This window comes from Gouania willdenowi, chromosome 16, assembly GCF_900634775.1.
Source record: "Gouania willdenowi chromosome 16, fGouWil2.1, whole genome shotgun sequence".
Lineage (NCBI taxonomy): Eukaryota > Metazoa > Chordata > Actinopteri > Blenniiformes > Gobiesocidae > Gouania > Gouania willdenowi.
The window spans coordinates 33,024,484-33,046,803 of NC_041059.1; the positions used below are offsets into that span (position 1 = coordinate 33,024,484).

At 37.4% G+C, this 22,320-nt stretch overlaps 2 protein-coding genes and 1 long non-coding RNA gene across 5 annotated transcripts in view; 1 reads left to right on the forward strand and 2 right to left on the reverse strand.

Annotated features, from left to right (window-relative positions):
* Positions 1–7,102, reverse strand: part of stx12l (syntaxin 12, like) — a 19,288-nt gene extending 12,186 nt beyond the window's left edge. The window contains exon 1 of one of the 3 annotated variants that reach the window (XM_028470252.1): positions 6,945–7,102. The gene's annotated coding sequence lies outside the window, so the exon portion shown is untranslated. The remainder of the gene's footprint in view (positions 1–6,944) is intronic. The other 2 variants (XM_028470254.1, XM_028470253.1) reach the window with 2 other exon arrangements.
* Positions 6,691–9,794, forward strand: LOC114477731 (uncharacterized). The gene is made up of 3 exons (XR_003675754.1): positions 6,691–6,881; positions 8,493–8,651; positions 9,393–9,794. It is a non-coding gene; the product is annotated as an uncharacterized LOC114477731 (long non-coding RNA).
* On the reverse strand, positions 8,035–21,451 carry preb (prolactin regulatory element binding). Its single transcript, XM_028470251.1, has 10 exons — positions 21,283–21,451; positions 19,798–19,959; positions 19,546–19,729; positions 18,497–18,750; positions 14,427–14,507; positions 14,226–14,353; positions 13,980–14,153; positions 11,078–11,150; positions 9,299–9,458; positions 8,035–8,633 (listed from the first exon to the last, which is right to left on the reverse strand). Exons 2-10 carry the CDS (start codon positions 19,930–19,932, stop codon positions 8,539–8,541), a joined length of 1,284 nt encoding a protein of 427 aa, XP_028326052.1. The 5' UTR covers positions 19,933–19,959; positions 21,283–21,451; the 3' UTR covers positions 8,035–8,538.
* Between the last annotated feature and the right edge of the window lie 869 nt (positions 21,452–22,320).

Sequence of the window (22,320 nt, forward strand, 5' to 3'; positions counted from 1 at the left end):
AGGAGAACTACTGAAGCAAGGAAATTAACTGAAGGGAACGAAGGTGTACATCAATGAAAACCTGACGAAACAAAATGCAAGCATTGCATGGAAGGCACGCCAAATAAAAAAAGGAGGAAAAATTGTGAGGACGTGGACAAGAAACTGCAGGATTTACATCACACCACTGGGAGAAGAGAACGGAAAACCAATCCTCATCAAAACGATGGAAGACTTGGGAAAATTTGAAGGATCCACCTAAACAACAACATTACTGATGGTAATCATGGATATGGACCCAGATCTATATAAACACTGGAAACAAAACTCAGACTGTGATTTTTTTTACAGAGACTGAATTAAATGTGGAAACCTAGAGTAAAAAAGGTCTGTCATTTATTCATTTCAATTGCTAGGTGGTGGGGTGATTAAGGATTACATTAAATTTAAATTCAAAGTGTTTATTGTCATATGTGCAGTTAGAAACACATTTTCCTGTACAATGAAATTACTACCTTGCTTATGAACTAAGATATAATACAATGAAATTACTACCTTGCTTATGAACTAAGATATAATAATGTGTTTATACAAGTTAAATCTAACAGTGGAAAATACAACACTGCCAATAGAACTAACAACAGCTGGATTATCCTTGATGTAGAGACAAAACAAGCTGCAAACTTGTGTGTCCAAAAGAGACATTCCCGAGTGGTGACATTATGGATGAAAAGGGAAAAACCTTCCAAACACCTTCGAAAGAGGAACTATTCTTGAACTGGAGGAATGCTAACAACGTCTGGCAGGGAACAAGGCCAACACGAACAACGATAGAGAGGAGGAGGAATAAAAACAAGACAACACTGACTACAGATGAGAATACACAAAAAAGGACTGTTCAGAACAACTCAAGAATGTTTGACCAGAGAGACATGTAAACCCATGTAAATTTGCGATGGTAAAACAGGGGACGGGACCCAGATAAGCAAACTGCTTCTCTCGTCTCCTTTTTCGGCATGAACAAAAAAAAAAAAAAAAATGTAAAAAAAAAAAAAAGTGAATGTAACCATATCGGAAATAAACTGAATAAATAAATAAATAATAAATAAAATTTATCCTTCTGAGTTCTTCCTTCAGGAAAGCATCTACTGCTCACTTTTCATGTGACCTTATGAGTCCTTTCTCCCTGTCACCTGATGGTCTCTGAAGAGGGTCCCAGGTGTGGGAGAGTGAAAATGTTCCCTCATCCCTGTTGATGTTAAAGATCCACTTCCTGATCTCAGTAGATTCTTTGATCCAACGTTTGTGTTTGTTTCCTTCCGTCACAATTTTTTTTTACGTTGTTCAAATGCATGATGTGAAAAAAGTTGTCTGAATAAATTAAATCTGGACAGATCAGTGTTCCTGTTTCATACGATAGAGGTGTAATGCACAGCTGTTGTCAGTTTATGTAATTACACATGTGGACAAAATTGTTGGTACCTCTTCATTAGATTTATATACACACACACACACATATATATGATATACAATAAAATCAGCCTGTTTATATGATACAGGCAATGAGTTTTTATGTCTTTGAAGTAATTTTGTGTTCATTTTGTGCCTTTTCAGGAATAATTTTAGTGTATAAATACTGTCATTACACATATATATATATATATATATATATACACACATATATATATATGTTTGTGTATATACATTTTGAGACGTTTTAGTTTGCATTTGTGGTAATATTGTGAATTTGGAGTAATTTTTGTGTATATTTGTTGTAATTTTGTATATTTCTCTGCCATTTGGTCCAGTATTACAAAACTGAATAAGTACGGTCTATCCTGATATCTCTCCATTAGCTTCACCTCGTTTGACCAGATCCGAGCATTTTTCCCAAGTTTTTTGGGGAGATTGAGTGTTTGGCCTCTAGCCTTACCTGTGGGGGATGCACATATTTGGACTCGGGCGGGCCAGACCTTTCCACTGACACCTCGTTTGGCCTGATCCAAGCATCTTTTGGTTATGTAATAACCATTGAATAGCAATGGTGGCCATCTTGAAAAATAGCCTCCATATTGAAATTTTGAGTGGCCAACTCCTTTTTCCAAAATAGTGGCCCTTAGTATCTGTACCAAATTTCATGCTTTTATACCAAAGTGAATTATTTTTTATACTAATCTGATGCACTACTGCAGAAAAAGCAGGAAGGAATAAATGCAGGCAGAGAATTGATGACTGACTATCTGTAAATTTGTGAGATTATACAATATTCATTTATGGGAGAATAACCAGACACTCTGGTCAGTTTCACTTTACTAAGGCAGAGACCTTGTGTATCTCTCTGATACTGCGTTCATACAGCTCCGCCTCATAAGGTGGAAATTATTTGTAGTTCATACAGCCTGTATTATCACAGGAATGAGGCTCTCAGCATCGCCACAGTATATGATAACATAAATGTATTCATATACATAAATGTATCTATATCTTATTGTGCTAACTTCCAGGATTTATTCAGTGTGCTATGCTACAATGCTGGTTAACTTCTTATCAGTATAAATTACCATGGTATCTTAAGCTGAACAACTAACCTGGTCGTGACCATGTAAAAAGTAACTAAACCTCAAACCCACTTTTTTCTGCTGAATACATATGTATTTGGGTATTAAGTAGTGCTGTTGATTGATCCTAGTCCAACTTTTAATATTTTTGTAAAAGTTTTTAAATTTTGCATATTTAGTTGTAAAATGCCATAGTGACTGCCCTCTATGGTTGAACACCAGCTATTACAATTGGCTGATACAAATTATAGGGCGTTATTTGGATCATCATGCGTCACCCGCCCCACCTATGACAGCTGGGAGGAGGGGGAAGGGTTTCCTCCAATTACAGCCCTCCGTGAGCATCAGGGTTGGGGTCAATTGTAAGTGGAATGACGTAATTGATCATAATTACAATCATGGCATAATTATAATTGTAATTAAAAAAAATCTGTTGCTGTTATAATTCACCTTCTAAGGATAAAAACTAAAAGTAATTGGAATTGAATTGGAAAAAATGCTGGTTACTGTAATCATCAATCAATTGAATTGTAAGTGAACATGGATAATTGAAAATGTAATTGCAACTAAAAAATGTAATTGACCCCAACCCCGTCAAGCACTGATTGACAGCTCCAATGCGGAAGTCTGCTCTGCTGCTGTAATGTTTTTGACTCTGTGCTTCTATAAAGAGCAGATTCGGTTCTAATCAGAGAGTTCTTCAATCAATGTGTGTATTTACAAACACATCATGTGTGTATTCCCCTCTGTCTCTGTGTACTTTTCATCGCTGTGTGTGCATCTTCCTGGTACTGTATATGTGTGTGTGAGGTGGTGTTCCGGTACTGAGTTTACCTCCGTACTGAGATTATAACCCTAAACCAATAAACAAATAAAACGTGTACATTCACTTTGAAAACAAAAATAAACAAAAATGAATTTTTTTTCATTTTCCGCTAGTGCGCATATGCGAGCATGCGCATATACAATCTCAGTACGATGCGCACCCAGAACATGACACCAGGGCTCATGGATGGAGAGCAGGGGCTCTTTGTCTGTGAGCGTTATAGTGTCTGTGGGGTTGTGTAAGCTGCATGTGTGAGCTTCACATTGGGATTCTGTGTCTCTGATGTAGTTGAGCACAGCTCAGCTGTCACTGTGGAACGCTGTGACTGGGCTGTTTCAGGAGTAACGCCCATAATCACGGTATTTTTTTAATTTCCCCCCAAAGTGGCAGGTCAGCAGAAAGCAGGGGTTTAGTAGTGCTGCGTTCACACCGAATGCGTCTTCTGCAGCACCGAACGCATCTGCCGCACCAAACATTCTGCATGTGTTGCAGGATCAAAAAATGTCCCCATTACTTCATATGGCCGTCTGAAGCAAAGCACTGCCCACCAGCAACACATCCAACTTGTTGAGTTTCACTGACTGCTGAAGCGAGGAGCTGCGCTCAATTTTCTCCTCTTTTAAACATAAACCACCAGTGAAAAAAGCCGGTGTGATTAGTGGCTAATGCTATCCTAGCTCAGTGCTACAGAGAGAAATTATACCTGCTACTATTACCTCCTCGCTGATTCTCCTCCACGCCAAATCCTTCCTAGTCCAGTCTCGGTTATAAAGGCCGTGTCATACAGCTCCAGGTGTTCACACACAGCTTCTACTCCATGGTTGAATAGGTGAACAGACCGGTGTCTGTGTTGACGGCCTGACGCCATCGTCAACATAAGACTCTGATTGGCTTTCGTCATGCGAAACAGCCGCAGGAGTTGAATATTTTCAACTCTTGCGAATGTGTGGATATGCGTAAAATCGGGAGCACGCTCGCAAGACCAACGCTCTTGATGTGCGGATCGGACCACACAGGAAAGATTATGCATCTGGGGCGTATCTATTCCTTTATTTTGTATGTAGACTGGACATACGGACACCTTGTGACGCATCCGGTGAGAAAGCAGCATTAGTCCTGGATAAGATCTGAGTGGGTACAAAAGCCACGCCTCCTGACCAATCAGTTCTTTTGGAAAATGACCTGCACATTCTAGAATATCCTGGTTGGTGCAGATCTGACAGCTGAGCTTAGGAAAGATAGAATATTTATTGATAGATGCAATCCTTTGATTTACTTATGACATCCTATAGGAAAGAAATAGATTTACATCTGATGGACTGACCAACATTTGTCATTCACTTGTTGTAAATGTAACTCATCACAGTCAGTGGCTCACGGACCACAGACTGTTTTCATTTCACAGAGGTTTTTATCCACAGGTAGATTCATCTTTCACTAAGAACATTTTTAAAATTAGCGATTGGACTGATTTACACTTTTCTTGTAAATATTTTTATGTAGTTTTATAATCCCATGTGGGAGGAGTCATAAAACAAGACACAAAGTTAATTGATCCATTCATTCATAGGTACTATGTGCACACTGAGAACCAAATACTGTAATTATTTGTGGTTTTCCCACCCACCTGCCCATACAGCCAATCAAAGAGGGAATTGATGTGACAGCAGGAGGAAAGATAATAAAGGCTGTAAAATACAAATACTGTCCACCTTGTGATGTAGGCTTACTGATCCGTTACTGAACACAGCATAACTTACATATTAACAGTCTGTAATGTCCTTCATGCATTCCTTCCTTCCTGCTGTTTCTGGAGCAACGGTGTTGTTTTTTGACTGAATTATGGATTTTAATTCTTATTTTTTAAATGTATTTATTTATTTTATATATGAAGAAAAAAAAATCCTCATATTTTTAAAAATAGATCCTCATTGTAACATAAATTGCTCTGCACGGTTTCTCTGTGTTTGTGATTGGTCAGATGCTACAAACTCCACCTCTTTTAGGGCTGGGATACACTGCGATTTTGTCCATCATTGTACTCAGCTCCAGCTCAAACTGTGCGACTCATGTGCAGAGCCGGAATGTGCGCAGCTCACAATGCATGTTCTCACACTGTATGGACCGACAATGTGACACGATCTGACTGCTCAAACTGTACGTTCATACACGACACGTCGGGGTCTTGTTTCTGGAAATGCAACGTACAAATTAGAAGAAGAAGAAGAAGAAGAAGAAGAAGTCTGAGACGTTGCCATTAAAACAAACAAAGACGAAGAATCCAGTGTCATGTACTGAGTTCACATCGTACTGAGATTGTATATGCGCACATGCGCACTACCGAAAAATAAATTTTTGCTAAAAAAAAACCATTTTGTTTATTTTTGTTTTCAAAGTGAACGGACAAGTGTTTTATTTGTTTATTGGATTATGTTAGGGTTATAATCTCAGCATGGAGGTAAACTCAGACCGTGGCACCGGAAGTGGAGAGACACACAAATCTCAGCAAAAAGAATTTAAAAAAAGAAAAGGCGGTGATGTGATGGACCATGAGCTGGCTGGACAGACATGGGCAGTAGAGTCTGTCAATTTTACAGCGGTCCCACAATGTTGACGCATGCGCAGTGTGAGAGTTTAAGGTAAGCCGGTCCGTGAAACTGCTTTCATTTCCTTACGACCATACGATTGGTGATTGGGAGCTGCTCGTGAGGTGTTACTTGTGACCCCATGTATACTACACGATGCATGACACACGATCTAGCAGAGACTCGCACGATCCCAAAACATAAGACGCACGAGTGAAAAGTCGGCTAAAAATGGGCCAAAAATCGTGTATGCACGCCTTTATGTAAGTGTCAGGTTAAAATCACCTGGTTTAAGTGAACATGTTGATATCCTGCTTCGTAGTACAGCTGCTCTGGGTTTAGTTAAGTAGAGCTTATGGAGAGTTATCAGGATATATTTATCCAGCTTCGTAGTTTCAGCCCAAAATGTGTAGGTTTGTTTTGCGAATTTTGAGTCATTTTTGAGTATATAAGTTGTTGTGTATTATTGTTGTCTGTAATCATAAAAATGTGTGTTTTTGTATCAACTTGGCGCTTCTGGAGTAAATTTTTCTGTTGTTTTTTTTTACTTAAATTTTGTATATTTTTCTGTCAGTTAGTTTTTTGTGTGTTTTTGGACTCGTAATTTTCTTGTCAATGTGTGTTTTCATAGTAATTTTGAGTATATTTGCTGTAATTTGACAATAATTTGTTGTTTGGGTATTTATGTTTTCTAGAGTATTTTTCTGTAATTTTGGATTCATTTTGTACATATTTTGGTTGTTGCACTGAATCAGAGGGAGGGGCCGCCTCTGGCCCGCGGACCGCGTGTTGTATGATGAACAAACGGCTTGGACACGCCTGAATGAAGCAGAGCTATAGATAATGTTTGGGTGATGGTTTGTTTGCTCCTCTAACCGACAGCTGAGACAGACCGCACCATGTCAGTCAGTGACAGACACAGACACAAACACGGTAAGAGACGTCATGTTCTAACCCTTCGTCAGTCACGAAGAGGATTAAAAGGTTCTTTCTTACCCTTAAAACGGTCCAACACCGAGGCCTCCCTGTGGCTGTGGAGCAGGATGCGGACTGACTGTCTGTAGCGGTCTGTGTTTACCTCACACGTCACGCGCTCGCCCTTAATCCGTCGCCTGCTACAGGATGCGTTCAAAGTCCGTCGGAAATGTGGCTTTCCACGGTGAGAATTCCTCCTTTAGGGCCTGTAATGGCAGCACAAAAACAACCTCGTGCCTGTCCCATGACTTTATCCAAGATGCAGGAATGATAAACCTGAATGAATGGTCTAAGTATAAGAACAAAGACTCACGGACGGACTCAGATAATATGAGATAACTGATGGAGATGTTGGATTTATTTTTGATGGTTTCTCAAAGTTTCACTGATAGTATGAGGCAGATATAATTAATGTACATTTAATTAAGTCACCCACAAGGTTTGTGTATGTTCTACTACTTCCATACTCAAATCAGCCCCAACCCTGGACAGACACAGACACACACGATTGTGTTTGATTGATTCAATTACAATTTGATTTCATTTATTGCTAAATATTGATCGACAATTTAACATCAGTGAGCTGCTGATTTATTAGACTTCTCTTTTGAGTAACACCTCACAGCAGCTTCAATACTGTATTGTGTAATTGGAATATTCAAATTAAGACTTGCCTGCTTTGTATTACAATTTGAAAAAGCAAATTATCAATCTAAGGAAATTCAAGACATGATTCATGATTGTTAATAATAAAATCACAACCAATCGATTATCTTTCTTTTCTTTTTTTTTTATACCACCTCCAATATAATATATAGATAGAGATCTGTTGGGGACAATAAATCAACATTGGTGCATCATTACTTAGGACAATATCAGCAGACTTTAGCCATAAAATATCATTTAAAAAAATTAAATTAAATTGTACTAAAATATCTGTTTAAAAAAACTATAAAACTGTCAACTCTTGATTAGTATCAGTCAAATACAAGGACTTTTTTTTGTTGATACATCTAATTTATTACACTGTAGTTTTAATAAAACCACCAACCTCTACCTACAGTTATGTTTGGCCTGTTTTCTTATTAACGTGATGGCATCAGTTGAGATATAGAAGCAATTTGTACTTGTTTTATTACATCTTACAATTACATGGAAGTCATTTACTAAAATGTAATCTACTAATACTTTGCATCACAATGTGTCATTGTGCATTATGTTGGACTGAAATCAAATAAGTGGCGTTTCCCCTCCAAAAACAGGTTTTAATCAAGGTCAAGTTAAAACTTCAGTTAAACCGTTGCATTACCATATAATATTGGTCTTTACATGCAGACACCAAATTAAAGAAGATGTTGTTAAATGTTTAACACTGGATCAATTGGGTCCTGAGAAGGTGAGCTGGATGTTCCACAGTACAGAGGTGGAATAGAACTTGGAAAACAGCAACTAAGGTCGCCATATTATGATGAGGAAATGGTGATTCTAACATTCATAAGCCAGAGTCCTCCTCCAACAAATCATACAGAAAGAAATTAAGCTCCATCGTCACTCTTTACACCTTCACAGTGTTTGCTGCAGTGCAGTACGAGGACTGAGATGTGTCGTAGCAGCCTCAAAGAAATCCTGGGAAAAGGTTCTGCAGTAGGAGGATGACTGCCACCACCACGAGGCCACAAAGAGACAGCACAACCCAGATGGGGAAGGAGCCTGCACAGAAAAAGCACAGTGAGGGGGCGGAGCACACATGGCCAGGGTTGGGGTCCATTATAATTGTAACTGCAAAACATGTTGCTGTTGTAATCATAACTGAGTTGTAATTGAGTTAAGATAATTGACTTTGTAATTGTAATTGACATTAACATTCTATAAAAACTGTCATTTATAATTTAATTAAATACAAAACTGGAGATCCATGTTACAGTTCTATGGCTCACATTTACGTAGTTAGTTAATTATTAAAATGTGTTTCATATCAACTTTTCCCACTACCTGTTAGTTATCTTTAAGGATCATTTTATCATTTAAAAAAAAAAAAATTGAAATGGGGGGTATACAGACTCCCACACCAGAAAACATTAATACCAATATTTTCATGGATTAGGAACCCTAATAAAGTAATCAAGAGATGAGAAACAAATTGGATGATATATAACATTTTTAGCGTATATTACAGCTGATTTAAAACATGGGTCAAAACCGAGCCGTTGTCATAGGAGATGGCAACAGAAAACTAACACAAGAGGAGGTGAAGTGTCATGAAGTTATTTTTTTCAGGCTTGGTAATTGTGTTAAATTGTAATTTAACTTTAGTAAATGAGAACGTAATTGTAATTGACTTTCATGACCCACGTGTCTTCACTAATGGGACCTACTTCTATTGGCAACTGCGTGAACCTGGAGACGACTGTCCACTGCCACACTCAGCAGGGCGGTCTCATTGTTTCCTTTGATGTTTCTGCCTTTCAGGGAGTCAGGGAGGAAAGCCAGATCTGTGACCACGATGCCATGGGACTCCTGGATGTAGTACAGTCTCTACATGAAAACACAGATGTGAGGATTAAAGGGCGTAGATGGGGAGAGGTATCTAAAAGAGGATTGGTATGATGGGATTGAAAATCATGAGGAATCAACTCTGATCATCTTGACAAATAAATAAAACTTTGATGTCTGCTTCTGTACATGCAGCAGTGAGGACTAATGTCTATGGATTTGATTGCTTAGATCAGTGGTTCTAAACCTTTTTGGAGGTACTGAAGCTTCATCATTGGACACATTAAATAGGATTCATTTAAAACATGGGTACTGGGACAAAAAAATGTTTCTTTGCTCAAAACGCTTTTTTTTAATGTATATTTAGAATTAAAATGTAACATTGTTTTTGTGATTATCTTTTAGTAAACTAGTTTATGGACGATTATTTTGTGGAACACATTCTTACGGTGTGTGTCTTGATCATCATTTTGATGAATATATGTCCTGCATATGTCCAAATATTTCCCTGTTCCATGAGAAGAGCTGGAGTGTGGCCTTTTGTACACAGAGAATTAAGGGTGGAAGTGAGGGAAATGAGTGAAGGAAAACAGTTCTTATTGTGATGGACAGATACAGAGAAAATTTCAGATCACACAGGCTTCATAAACCACACACACACACACACACACACACACACACACACACACACACACACACACACACACACACACACACACACACACACACACACACACACACACACACACACACACACACACACACACACACACACACACACACACACACACACACACACACACACACACACACACACAAGAGCAGTATTCCTTAACTCAGTTTGATGTTAAATAGACAAATAAAACCAGGACTATACATTAATACTTACAACTGGTAACTTGCTTGTCAGACAATACAAGTCCACAGAAAATTAAAGCTGCTTGGGTTGATTTTTTTTTATCAGATAAAGACAGTGTTGCCTCATAGATCATTAATTCAAAGACCATTTGCTCATAAAAAAGATGTATAAAAGGTAGACATTGTCACTGAAAAGTTTGTTTTTATCTTGACTGTAAACACTCTTAATGACATAGTCGTAAAAGTCTTCAATGTATAGAAGTGTACTTTAGTAGTTGTTGATGGTAAAACAAACAAAGTTTATTGGTGAGACAGAACCATCAAACTGTAACATGTACATGTTATATACTTACTAAGAACTGAATGGTTAATCATTTCCGTCAGTAATGTGAAGTTCAATTTCCTAACTTGTCATGTGGATGGTAGATTGGACTACATTACATGTAGAGCCCTGACAAATATTGTAATTAATGGGTTCTTTTATATAATTGTTTTATTTTTAAACCAGTAAATTAGTGATAATTAATGATAACAAAAAAACTCTGAGGAGGCACTTTGGAGTGGATATCTGGTGTTTTTGAAATAGAAGAAGACAGTCAAGGAGAGTGATAATGAAAATGACATTCTGCTGAAGGTTCAGTGCTTTAAAATAGTATGTGTAGTAAGGGCTTAAAAAGCTGTCATTTCATTTGGTTTTTAGTCATTTCATTAGAAACCTTGATACTCTCATTGTCTGTCCTGTTCCTCCTGTTTACAGTAGTGCTCGTACAGTAAGACCAAACAAAGTAAAATGTGAATGCTACCTGTAGAGAGAAAGCGATGTAGATCGCTACAGATCCCGTCACAGTTCCAAGGCCAAGAAATGTTCCAGAGTCACTGTCAAAGAAAAGTTACAGTTAGGTCTGTGTTGGCATCAGTCGTCCTTCAGCAAAGATTGGAAATGTGCTGCAGTCGAACACTGTCACATGTTCATTGGACTCATTCACATTAGGTTTGTCACTTTATGCAACCAATGACAAATCTGTTAAAGCTCCATCCACTTTGTCCCTTTATTACGTCACTTATGTCTGCTTTTGTAAACACAATAATCATACGGTGATTTGACACCACAGGGGTATTCCAGAAAGCGCTTTATGTTCAAACTCTGAGTATATTGAGGCTCAACTAAGGAAAACTCTTGACTTTACGATTCTAGAAAGCAAGGTAAGTTATACACTACATGGAAACATTCTCTGTGAACTGAACCTGCTCGCTGGCAGGTTTTGTAAAAGAAACCCTGGGTTTCTCTATCTGGCTCCGCCCACCAGAACACCAGTCAGCCATGGGTTGTCCATTCATTACAAATATATTTGGGAATCCAACGCTACCGCATCTTAAGGAACACTTTATTTACCTTGACACTCTTTTCTGACCTCACATTTGTAACATCACAGACCGCAGACGTGCGCTCACATCGTTACAAATGTTGTGTGCTTTACGTTTTTTTTTTTTTTTTTTTTTACAAACCATACTTTTCTTTATAACATTGGGGATGCAGAGCAATCAGAAAGGTTGCTCGGCATTAACACACCTACTGCAGTGTTTTGTTAAGTTGTGGCAAATGTATAGGGGATGTCAATTTAGAGGAAAACACATTTATACCCTTCAATATGATACGACAATTTAAAAAGTCAAATTAAAACCTTAGTGTGGTGAGATGATCTGAATATTAGAATTACCGCTCTGAATGGTGCTTTTATATTTAATTTTTTAGCTGCTGCCAAGTGCGCTTTTCTCCTGTCAGATTGACCCTAAATGAACATAACATTTTTAATCAACCTTTTCCAATTAGGGCGCAACTTCAGCAACTCTGGCGACCAGATTACATTCAAAATCAATGTAAATGACTCAACGTCAAGCAGTCGTCAGTGTCTGTAGAGCCGGAAACTGCAGCCCTCCCTCCCACTACAGCGAGAAGGCTGCACTGAGAGGGCTGCACACTTCCCCAACTTACTGGGGTCAAATGAAAAATGGCATACTCCTTGAATAAGCCTTTTAAATTCTAGGTACATATTGAGTGAACTCATCCTTTAATAACTCCGTAAGTTGATAATTTAAACCGTAAGTACAAGTGGTGTTGTCTATGATAAGTGCTGTAAACATAGGGCCATAGAAGAAGTGAGCAGCCCTCTCAGTGCAGCTTCCGGCTCTGTAGACACATACTATTCCCCAGTCGTCACATCACTGGAGCAATGGAGTGATGAAGTGACCGAAAACTGTAACATAGTTTAAGCGACTCATCACAGGCGACTGTAGTCGCTGAAGTCGTGTTCGGTGTGAACGCACCTTTAGAATATTCCTCACATACCTGCAGGAGAACTTTTAGTTCTATCGGAGTGAAATAAGTCACTCTTCTGGCTCATTGCCATGGTAGCTCATGTTATCTTAGCTCCATTGATGATGGCTTTTTATCACTCAAGGTTTACATACGCAGAGCTGATTGACCCACTTCATACCAGCTGTAATGGAACAGGATACTCAGAGTTTCCCATTGCGGGGTATGTTAACTCAGAGTTTATGGATAAACTCAGAGTTTGTTGAACCTCCTTTCTGGAATACCCCTCAAGAAATATCCTACATCATCACATCATAATCCAGTCACAGTGCAACGTTTTACAGATGATACAATACCAATACTGAAACCTTAAGTGTTGGTCTATACCGATATAGATCTGATAGGATATGAGCATGAAGCGTGTATACTTTACAACGTGTTACAGATTTTCTAACCTTAAACAGAAGAATATTCTACAATTGAATAAAATAAATAAACAAAAAATTAGAAGACCAATAAAAATGACCTTAATAAATCTAATAAAGACATATTAGATCAAAGATTTTAGATGCAGGCAATAAAATCTGATACTTGTTTTTTAATGCTATTATAGTGATATCTGATATCAGTATCAGATTGGACACCCCTACTATGATTCACTTTCCAATCACCATCAGGACCCTGATCCATTCTATATGATCTATGTAGCAATGGGCAACATATCAAGATTTCTACTTTGGCAATATATAAAAATTATATCATGGCCTGGAACAATATATTCTATTTTTTTTTTTAGCTTATTTTGCATTAAAATACTCATTTTAGGAGTGGCTGCTTTTGTTACAGAATTAAAAGCTCAGGTACAGTATGGATTTCTGAGTGCATCCTAATCCAGAACTTCCCCTAAACAAGTCACACTACAGAACTCACTCACACATACTGTCCCTTACAGGAGTAAAAAACAAAAATGGCACATATTGTCCAGCTGTTTGGTAACAAATGTGCCTGTGTGACATATTTCCTCAGCAAATTTAACGCAAAATTATTCTTCTGATAAGACTTTATTGAGTTAAAAGTAGTCATTTATATCGTATATTGCCATTATGAGAAAAATCCTCTTAAGTATATAAAATATGAAAATGAATAACAGTAGTTGACTTTAATAAACATATTTTGCATGTTTGGTATGATTTCAGGAAGTTTAATAGCCACTAAAGTCATTTAAACAGGGAAAGATAATAAAAACGGACACAAAAAGAAAAAGTGTAAAGTGAAGTGGACATAAGGCAGAAACGAAAAACCCTGAAACAGAATTGGTGGCATTTTAAAACAGAAAATTAGAAACTCTACTGAAATATGTGAGCATATTTAGGATTTGATGAGTGAGTTACCTCACTGCCAGAGTGGAGATGACCTCAGAGCCGCAGGGGGCCGTCAGCATGGGCAGGAAGCTCTTTCCGTCCCACTTGGTGAGGTAGCAGGGAGGGGGTCTGCGTTCTCGCTTGTGGGGGATCTGCACTGTGTAAAGCCTCAGAGCGTCCTTCTGGTCTTCAACCCTCCCAAACCTGAAGCAAAGCCAAACAAACTCAATGAAGCAATGTGGGTCAGAGTGGCTCAAACAGTGGAGCATGTCTCACCTGCAGCCCATGTATCTGTAGCTCCTCTCAGCTATGTGATCCATGCTTTCATGCCAGTTCAGACCCATAGCTAACTGGTTACCACTCCACACACTGCAGGAAAAGTCCCGACCAACAGTCACCAGGTGCTGCAGGAGAACACAAGCATTAATAAATAGTGTTTACATTGAACTCTTGCACCAACAGGGCTCACTGGGTCACCTTATTGCCAGGACTCATGTCCAAATCTTCAACCTCGCCTTCATGTGCTTTAAAATCAAACTTCTTCTTCAGGGAAGGGAACTGGAATAAAAGAACACAAGTCAGGTGGTAAAACAGCAGCTTAAAGAACCTTATTTTCAGCTGTTCAACCATTATTCGATATGGTCTCAGTGACCAATTAGTGTCTGAGCTTTTAACAAGTGTGATGTCATTAAAAAAATCAGTCCTCTCATTTCGCAATATATACATCACATGCATGTTTTAAGAAAGAAAAAGAAAATCACACGCCACAGCTCTCATTTCTGAGATGAATATAAACATTCTCACAGCTGACATGAAGAAAAAGAAAGATTTTCTTATCGGTAGTGTGAAAACTGAAATTTAAGGAGCTCATTTAAATGCTCTGTGGAACAGAATAACGGAGGAAGTGAACAGTGTTTCTGAACGGAGGTTTGAATAAAATTTTCAATAACTGAAAACGAGGGTTTAAATCTTGCCTTGGTCCAACACAGCCGAAGCAGCGCTGCAGTGATCCGTGTGTGCGGTGCACAGTGGGTGAACCTATAAGCTCCTGCCCGGTAGCACAGTTTATCAGTGTATTTATTAAAGGAAAACAAAAAAGTGCAGGTATCAGTAATAATGTGGGCTTTTTTAAATTTATTTTATTTTATTTTAATAATCCTGATCTGTTCTGAATGTGTTTCTGCTAATGCTTAAATGACAGCTGAGGCTTGTTTAATACTTTACTTAAGTCTCAGTCACATTAGACTGTGCTGCAGCACAAATCCACACACACAGGTTTGTGTACACAAGGTCAGACCAGACGTGAGATCTGATCGTAGCGTCACAATTGATTAATGCCAGAGCTTGCATGAATTTGGTCGAACGCACGTGGTACGCTCTGATCTGAACCTACAAAAAGTTAATAAATGTGTCTTTGTAAACGGTTGGACAAGGAGATGGAAATATCACATAACTAAATCTGATGTAATGAGAGACAATATGATGAACTTAACCTTCTGAAATGTAAATATCTCTATGACACAAAACTAAACCCTCCCCCAAATGTTTTGGGACAATATCACATTCCCAACATGTTTTTCACTGTAAAACAGAAGGTCTAATGTTAGCTTTAGCATGTGTAGCAAACGGCTGGAAATCTCACATCATCTCAGAGCGTGTTTCTTTCATTGCATTTCTGCTGTGAATTATGAAATGAATGACAATATTTAACTAAATTAAACATATTAAGCATGTTTGGCACAATTTCAGGAAATGTATTAGCTTGTAATGAGTCTGAAATGGAAATGTGTGAACAGCAGGCCTAATTCGGCCAATCAGAGCATCCCATTCATCCCACAGGAGGATTTAGTTGAATGTGAATATGAATCATTGTGTTAGTCTTGAAGTTAGTTTAAGTCTCAATCCCTCAAAATTCAATAAAACTCCAAGATATTTGCAGAGGTTTGCAGCTTTTTTTCTCACCACCATTTAATCACAAATGATTGCAAGAACTTTCCTTTTTTCTATTCTAAAATGCTCCAGTTTCTCACACACAATCCTACAAAACTCTGACAATTACATTAAGATTTCTGAGGATGGAATTTGGGGGGTAAAGATCCTATAATGATATCTGAAACGTAGTGTATAATACACATTTCTCTTAGATGTGAAAGTCCAAACTAAAGCACATAAAGCTGATAAAAGGACAACAGAAAGATTGGAATTTCTGGTCCAGCCTTTGCTGATGCAGTAGAACAATCTTGTTAGGCCGAGCGAAGGGTCTCTTGCTCTCGTTGTGGCTACACTACGAAGGAAGGGGCGGAGCCTATGCGAATGCGAATACCACATGCCCGTCAGTGCCAGGGACCCTTGTCACGTCGGAGGCGTGCCCCCGCACTTTCCGAAAATGTATAGTTCACGGTACTCAAAAATGGAGAAACATTGTTATTGAGTTGGATTATTATTCTTTCTTTCTTTCTCGGTGTCGGAACCTGGAAACCACAGAACTATTAGTCTAAAAAATTCCAACAACAAAAAAAATAAATAAATAAAATAAAAAAAAATTTAAATAAAAAATTCCAACAAAATTCAATCACGCGCTTCTCTAATTTCTGGCTATTTCCGATTTTAGAAATTGATGCGCCAGCACCCCCAAGTATGCAAAAAATGCATTAAGAGATAGGAATTGCCAAAATAAATTATTCATCGTAGAATTATGAAAATTGACACAGAAGTAGACAATGACAAGACAAGTAAATATTATTCAGACTATGCCAAAAAAAAAAATATATTTTTTAAATGCTTCCGTTTGCACATACAAAGTCTGATTTGCTTCAATTGTGACTCAATTATTAAACTCACGGCCCTAAACCAGCTCAATGTGGAAAAACGAACATTGATGTTTTGGCGCCCCCTACAGAGTGAAGAGAATTTAATATGGGCAAACATATTTTAACGCACTCCTCCTAGGGCGTTCCACTGACCGGCTCATAATCGCTGGAGATCATCAAGAGAAGTGGGACATCAAAAGTTATCTATAGATTTTTGATAACTTGCATTTTGGCCAAAACCTTTTGAAAATTAAAATTTTTTGAAAATGCTCCCATTTGCACATGCAAACTTTGATTTGCGTCAAATGTGAATCAGTTGTTAAACTCGCTACCCTAAACCAACTCAATGTAGAAATACGAATATTGGCGTGTTAGCACCCCCTACAGAGTGAAGACAATTTAATAAGGGGGGGGGAAAAATCAAAACTGTTTGGAATTTTTCACAAACTTCTGTTTCGCAAATGCTCCGCGGCGAGGGCCGTCTATCGCCGCTTGCGGCTATATTTTCTTGTTATTGTTCATATTATATCAAAATGTCTTCCACAACCTAACCACAACATCTACCGTGAGTTTGTATTTCCTTACTCAGCATTCTATTTTTGAAGGATCAGGAAATACATTTAAATTAGCAATAAAAGATACATATTTGTGAATAAAGATACAAAAAATGTACTCGTTACATAGAATACTATCTGATGATTTGTAATTTAAACAATATTGAATTGAAGTTGCTTCAAAGTTAGAAAAACTTACAGTCAACTGATTCACTGCAGTTGTGTATCAAATGTAAAGGTTTCATTTATTCAGATAACAATTCCTTAGGAAATCCACTTTGATCTCCTGACATGTTTCAACTCACAACTCCTAAGATGTCAGTCGAAACATGTATGCGTAAATAACAGAAAACATGTTACTGTTATAATCATAATTGAATTGTAATTATTTTCAGATAATGGACTTTGTACTTGTAATTGCCATGGAAATTCTATAAAAACTGTATTCTATTCTATAAAAATGTAATTAAACGCAAACCAGGGGAACCATGTTACAGTTCTATGGCTTACACATTCACAGTTAATTATTGAAATATGTTTCAGATCAAGTTTTCCTGTCAGTTCTCTTGAAGATCATTTTAACATTTTTAAAAAAATTTGAAATTGAGGGGTATAGTGATAAATAAAAAAGGCTCAGAAACCAAGACCAAAAATATTAATACCAATATTTTCATGGATTAGGAAGCAGAACAAGGGAACCAAGAGATTAAAATAAAACTAAATGGATGATAGACAATATTTTTTTTGTGCATTTACAGCTGATTTAAGATGCGTAATCATTAGAGATGCTAACAGAAAACTAACAAGAGGAAGATAACGTTTTATGGGCTTAATTATTAAAGGCTCAGCAATTGTAATTGACATTAATAATTCAGAACTTAATTGTAATTGACTTTAAAATGAAAATTTTATGAAAAATGCTGCTCAATGTAATGGTTATTAAGTTGTAATTGAACATGGTTAATACCAGATACCAGGATATCAAAGTTGATTTCCTAAGGAATAAATGAAACCATAAAATATTATTCAAAAAGTAGACAAAAAGAAATGTGCTGGAATTAAAGTTGTGTATGACTTTTGGTGCAACTTGTGTCTAAGTTTCTCCTCCATCATTACATGTGTGCATGGAGCAGCAACAGATCAGGACCTTTACTAATGACTACCAGTAAAAACAGCTGCGTACCTCCCATACTCTGATGTGTCCATCTGTGCCTCCCGTCAGCAGCAGGCTGAAGTCTACACTGAACCTGACCACCTTCTGGAGCGGGTCCTCAGGGTTCAGGTCTGACTCCACCTCAGCGAGACCGCTCACTGATATTTCAGCAGTCTCGTCTTTCGTATCAGACATATCTCCAGGGGCCGCGCTGCCTTCATTTCCAGATTTTTCTCCTTTGCCGGGTCGACGCCGGGCATTCCCCTGCTGACCACGGCCTCCATCTGCACAGACCAAGGTCAAGTGTGTGAACTAGAGGTCAATTACATTTTTCAGTTACAATTATGTTTTCAATTACCCATGTTCAATTACAATTACAATGACAGTGCATTTTTTCAATTACAATTAAATTATATATTTTTTTAATCCTCAGAAAGTCAATTATAATTACATACTCAATTACCAAAGCACAATTACAATTAATCACAATTACTGAGATAATAGATAAAAACAATAATAGACCTAATAAAAGTTAACTTACCTCTTGTGTTAGCATCTCTAATGCTAACTGGTCCTAAACCAGCTGTAAATACACTAAACATACACTATCATCTAATTTCTTTCCTATCTATTGGCTACCTTGTTAGACTTCCTAATCAATAAAATTATAAGTTTTCATAGTAGTGTAATATTGTTTATTAGGCCTCTAAGCCTTTTTTTGTGTCAGTATACTCCTAGATTTATATCATTCTAAATGATAAAATGTGGAAAAGCTTGATATGAAACATATTTTAATAATTGTTAAGTACATATGTGTAGAACTGTACATAGAACTGTAACACGGTTTCCCAACTTTTATAGAATTTTTATGGCAATTACAATTATTAAGTCAATTATTTAAACTCCATTACAATTTAATTAAGATTAGGACAGCATCAGATTGTTTTTAATTAAAATTATAATTATGCCATAATTGTAAATAATGATCAATTATGTGAATACAATAATAATGGACGCCATCCCTGGTGTGGACTCCTAAAGAACCAAACTGTAAACAAACACACAGCAGGGAGCCTCACCCTCTTTGCCTGGTCTCTGTGTGCGCTGTGTAAACCTCATTAGACAACAGGTTCCATCTTGCCCTGCAGCGATCACACCGTCACCTACAGCGATGTTCATCGTGGCCCGGCTCTCAGTATCATGAGCATGAAGCAGACTGGCACTGTACTGGTGCTCCCCAACCAGCTGAAGGTCCAGGAAGTGCTGCACAACACAGCCATGTCACGTTACTGTTAAACACACAACATTTACACCTGAGTGTTGGTACTCACAATAGCATTCTTGATGCCTGTCTTAGAGGCCCCGCCCCCTCCAGCTGTGATCACCAGTCCAGTTTTAGGGTCTACTTTAATGGAGTACAAAGGAAAGGGGGCTCTGTACAGATCTGGAACCTTTCTCCTCCCCATTCTGTGGATAAAAGAGCTGGATCCAACCTGGAGGAAGAAAGGAATTAATTTACATTTAGCACAGCAGAGCTGACTTCCTGTTCCCAGGGTCACATGACTAAGGCTCATGTCAGCATTTAGAATAATGACCAATCCGAGCATTAACACAGGAAACAAGTAGGGATGTCCTGAACCGATATTGATATCGGTCCGACATCAGCCAGAAAAACAAATATCGGGTTTTACTGGGCTGCATCTAAAATCTCCGATATAATATATATTGTTTTTTTTTTAAATTTATTTATTCAATATCTTCCATTTTATTTTTTCATTTATTTTATTCAGTCATATAATATTCTTATTCTAAAAGGTTAATTACATGTAATCCATTGGTTTAGAATAAATGGGTCTGTTTTTTGTTTTTTTGTTGTTTTTTAATAATCGAGCCTTTTCTAACACTACAAACGTAGTTATAAAAGTATGTATGAATCGTGCTGTTACCGTATCGGATCGATATCGGCCAATACTCAAGGCTGCAATATCCCTCGGTACATCCCTAGAAACAAGGTTAAACTTTGATTTTCTTGTTGCTTTGTGCCTTTTTGTAGTCATTGTATGTTTCCAACTCGTGATTTTTTTTTTGTCTTTTTCCGTTTTCAAAAATATCGTGTCACACTTTATTTGAAGTTTTATACATAAGGCTGACATTATGCTGTCATTAGCATAAATAAGGTGTTCTGAAGCCTGTCATTAAGTGTTGTTCACTAAATTATGACACCTTTTGCTAAATTATTTATGACACCTTTGGAGCTATGTTGGCATTTTTGGGGTTAGGTGGAGGGATTTAGTGGGTTTAGGGTTCAGGGTTAGGGAAAAGAAGGGTTAGGGTAACAAACGACACTTAATGACAGCCTCCATGACACCTTATTCATGCTAATGACAGGTGTCATGTCATAATAATTACAGCGTAATGTCAGCCATATACATAAAACTTCAAGTGTTACCAAATGTATTGTATCATTATCACATGCCCAGCCCATTATCGTCTATAGTATCGTATCGTATCATTTAGTTATCCATCTTTTATGCATGAACTGGTCGTTCTGGTAATTGTAATTTCCTCCATTTAATGTGTCTTTAAAGCGCTTGTTATTAGATATGTATAATTCTTGCAGTATAAAATAAGTTTTGTGCAAATATACTATTATGTTAAATAATAAGCAGTACAATGAGTGTTTTCTATACATCTGATCAGAAGAGTTAATGACTCATTGTTTACAGGTGTGTTACTGTGGGCTGATGATGATCTACAGTAAGTTAGTGTAGCATTAATGCTAACACTGCAGCTCTGCTCAACGGAAGCTTTCCTACCTGTTCAAAAAGCCTGGCTGCGCCTACGCTTTAGCATCACCACTCGCTGGGTTCACACGTTGGTTTCATAGCAAACTGTCGGTAAAAAGTGCTCAGAAACACAGACTGAGCTACAGCTGAGAGCGACTTCACCAACAGCACTTCCCTATGTACACGTCAGCGACGTAAACAGCGTACTGTGCGTAGTGACGTCATAAGAAAACTAATTTGCAGACCAACCACCAGAGGTGTTTGTTTGTGAATGGAAAGCTTAATATGAACATACAGTTTGATTTTTTTAAATTCACGTGTTTTTGACCTCGATGGCTTTCCATATGGACACGTGCGGGTAAAACCGGACGTGTGGTCACCCTACGTAAATGTTGTATTTTATCATATTATGTATACATAATAACAGCAATACTGTACATACTCAGCTGTTCAATAGTCCTTCCATGTGTAAATGACTGTGTGGAGGTTGGAGGAAACTACCATAGTCTACAATACATCCAATAATTATTATTCCTATTTATAAGCCTCTTGTGGACAAGTTTTGACTGTGTTGTCCGTTTCACATTCATTCATTAATATATACATTCTATAAAAGAAAGCAGTGCTGAACATCTTGAGTGAGATACAGCAATGACTGCACAAATTGATTATTCATACAGTAAAAACGGTTTTATTACATTACTTAATTGTGACCATCATCAGCCTCCCTAAAGAAGAGTACGCTAAACTTTATTATTATTATTATTATTATTATTATTATTATTATTATTATTATTATTATTATTATTATTGTTATAATAATAATAATAATAATAATAATAATAATAATAATACTTTTTATTTTAAAACCAGCACCTTTCAGGTCACTCAAGGTCACTTTACAGTGCATAGTATAAAACCACAGCAGTGCATAGTATAAAACCACAATAAAAGTTAAGGTAAAACAGTATAAAAACAACAGTAAAAGTGAAGCTAAAACACAGAGAGTGGTGGTCAGGTGAAATGCTGTTTTAAATAAGTAGGTTTTGAGTCCGGCTTTGAATTGTG

Coding starts and splice junctions, on each gene's coding strand:
- preb (XM_028470251.1), bottom strand. CDS start 19,932: ATGGGGAGGAGAAAGGTTCCAGATCTGTACAGAGCCCCCTTTCCTTTG. Junction 19,730..19,797: donor CAGGCATCAAGAATGCTATT/GTGAGTACCAAC, acceptor TGTGTTGTGCAG/CACTTCCTGGACCTTCAGCT. Junction 14,154..14,225: donor TACAGATACATGGGCTGCAG/GTGAGACATGCT, acceptor GCTTTGCTTCAG/GTTTGGGAGGGTTGAAGACC.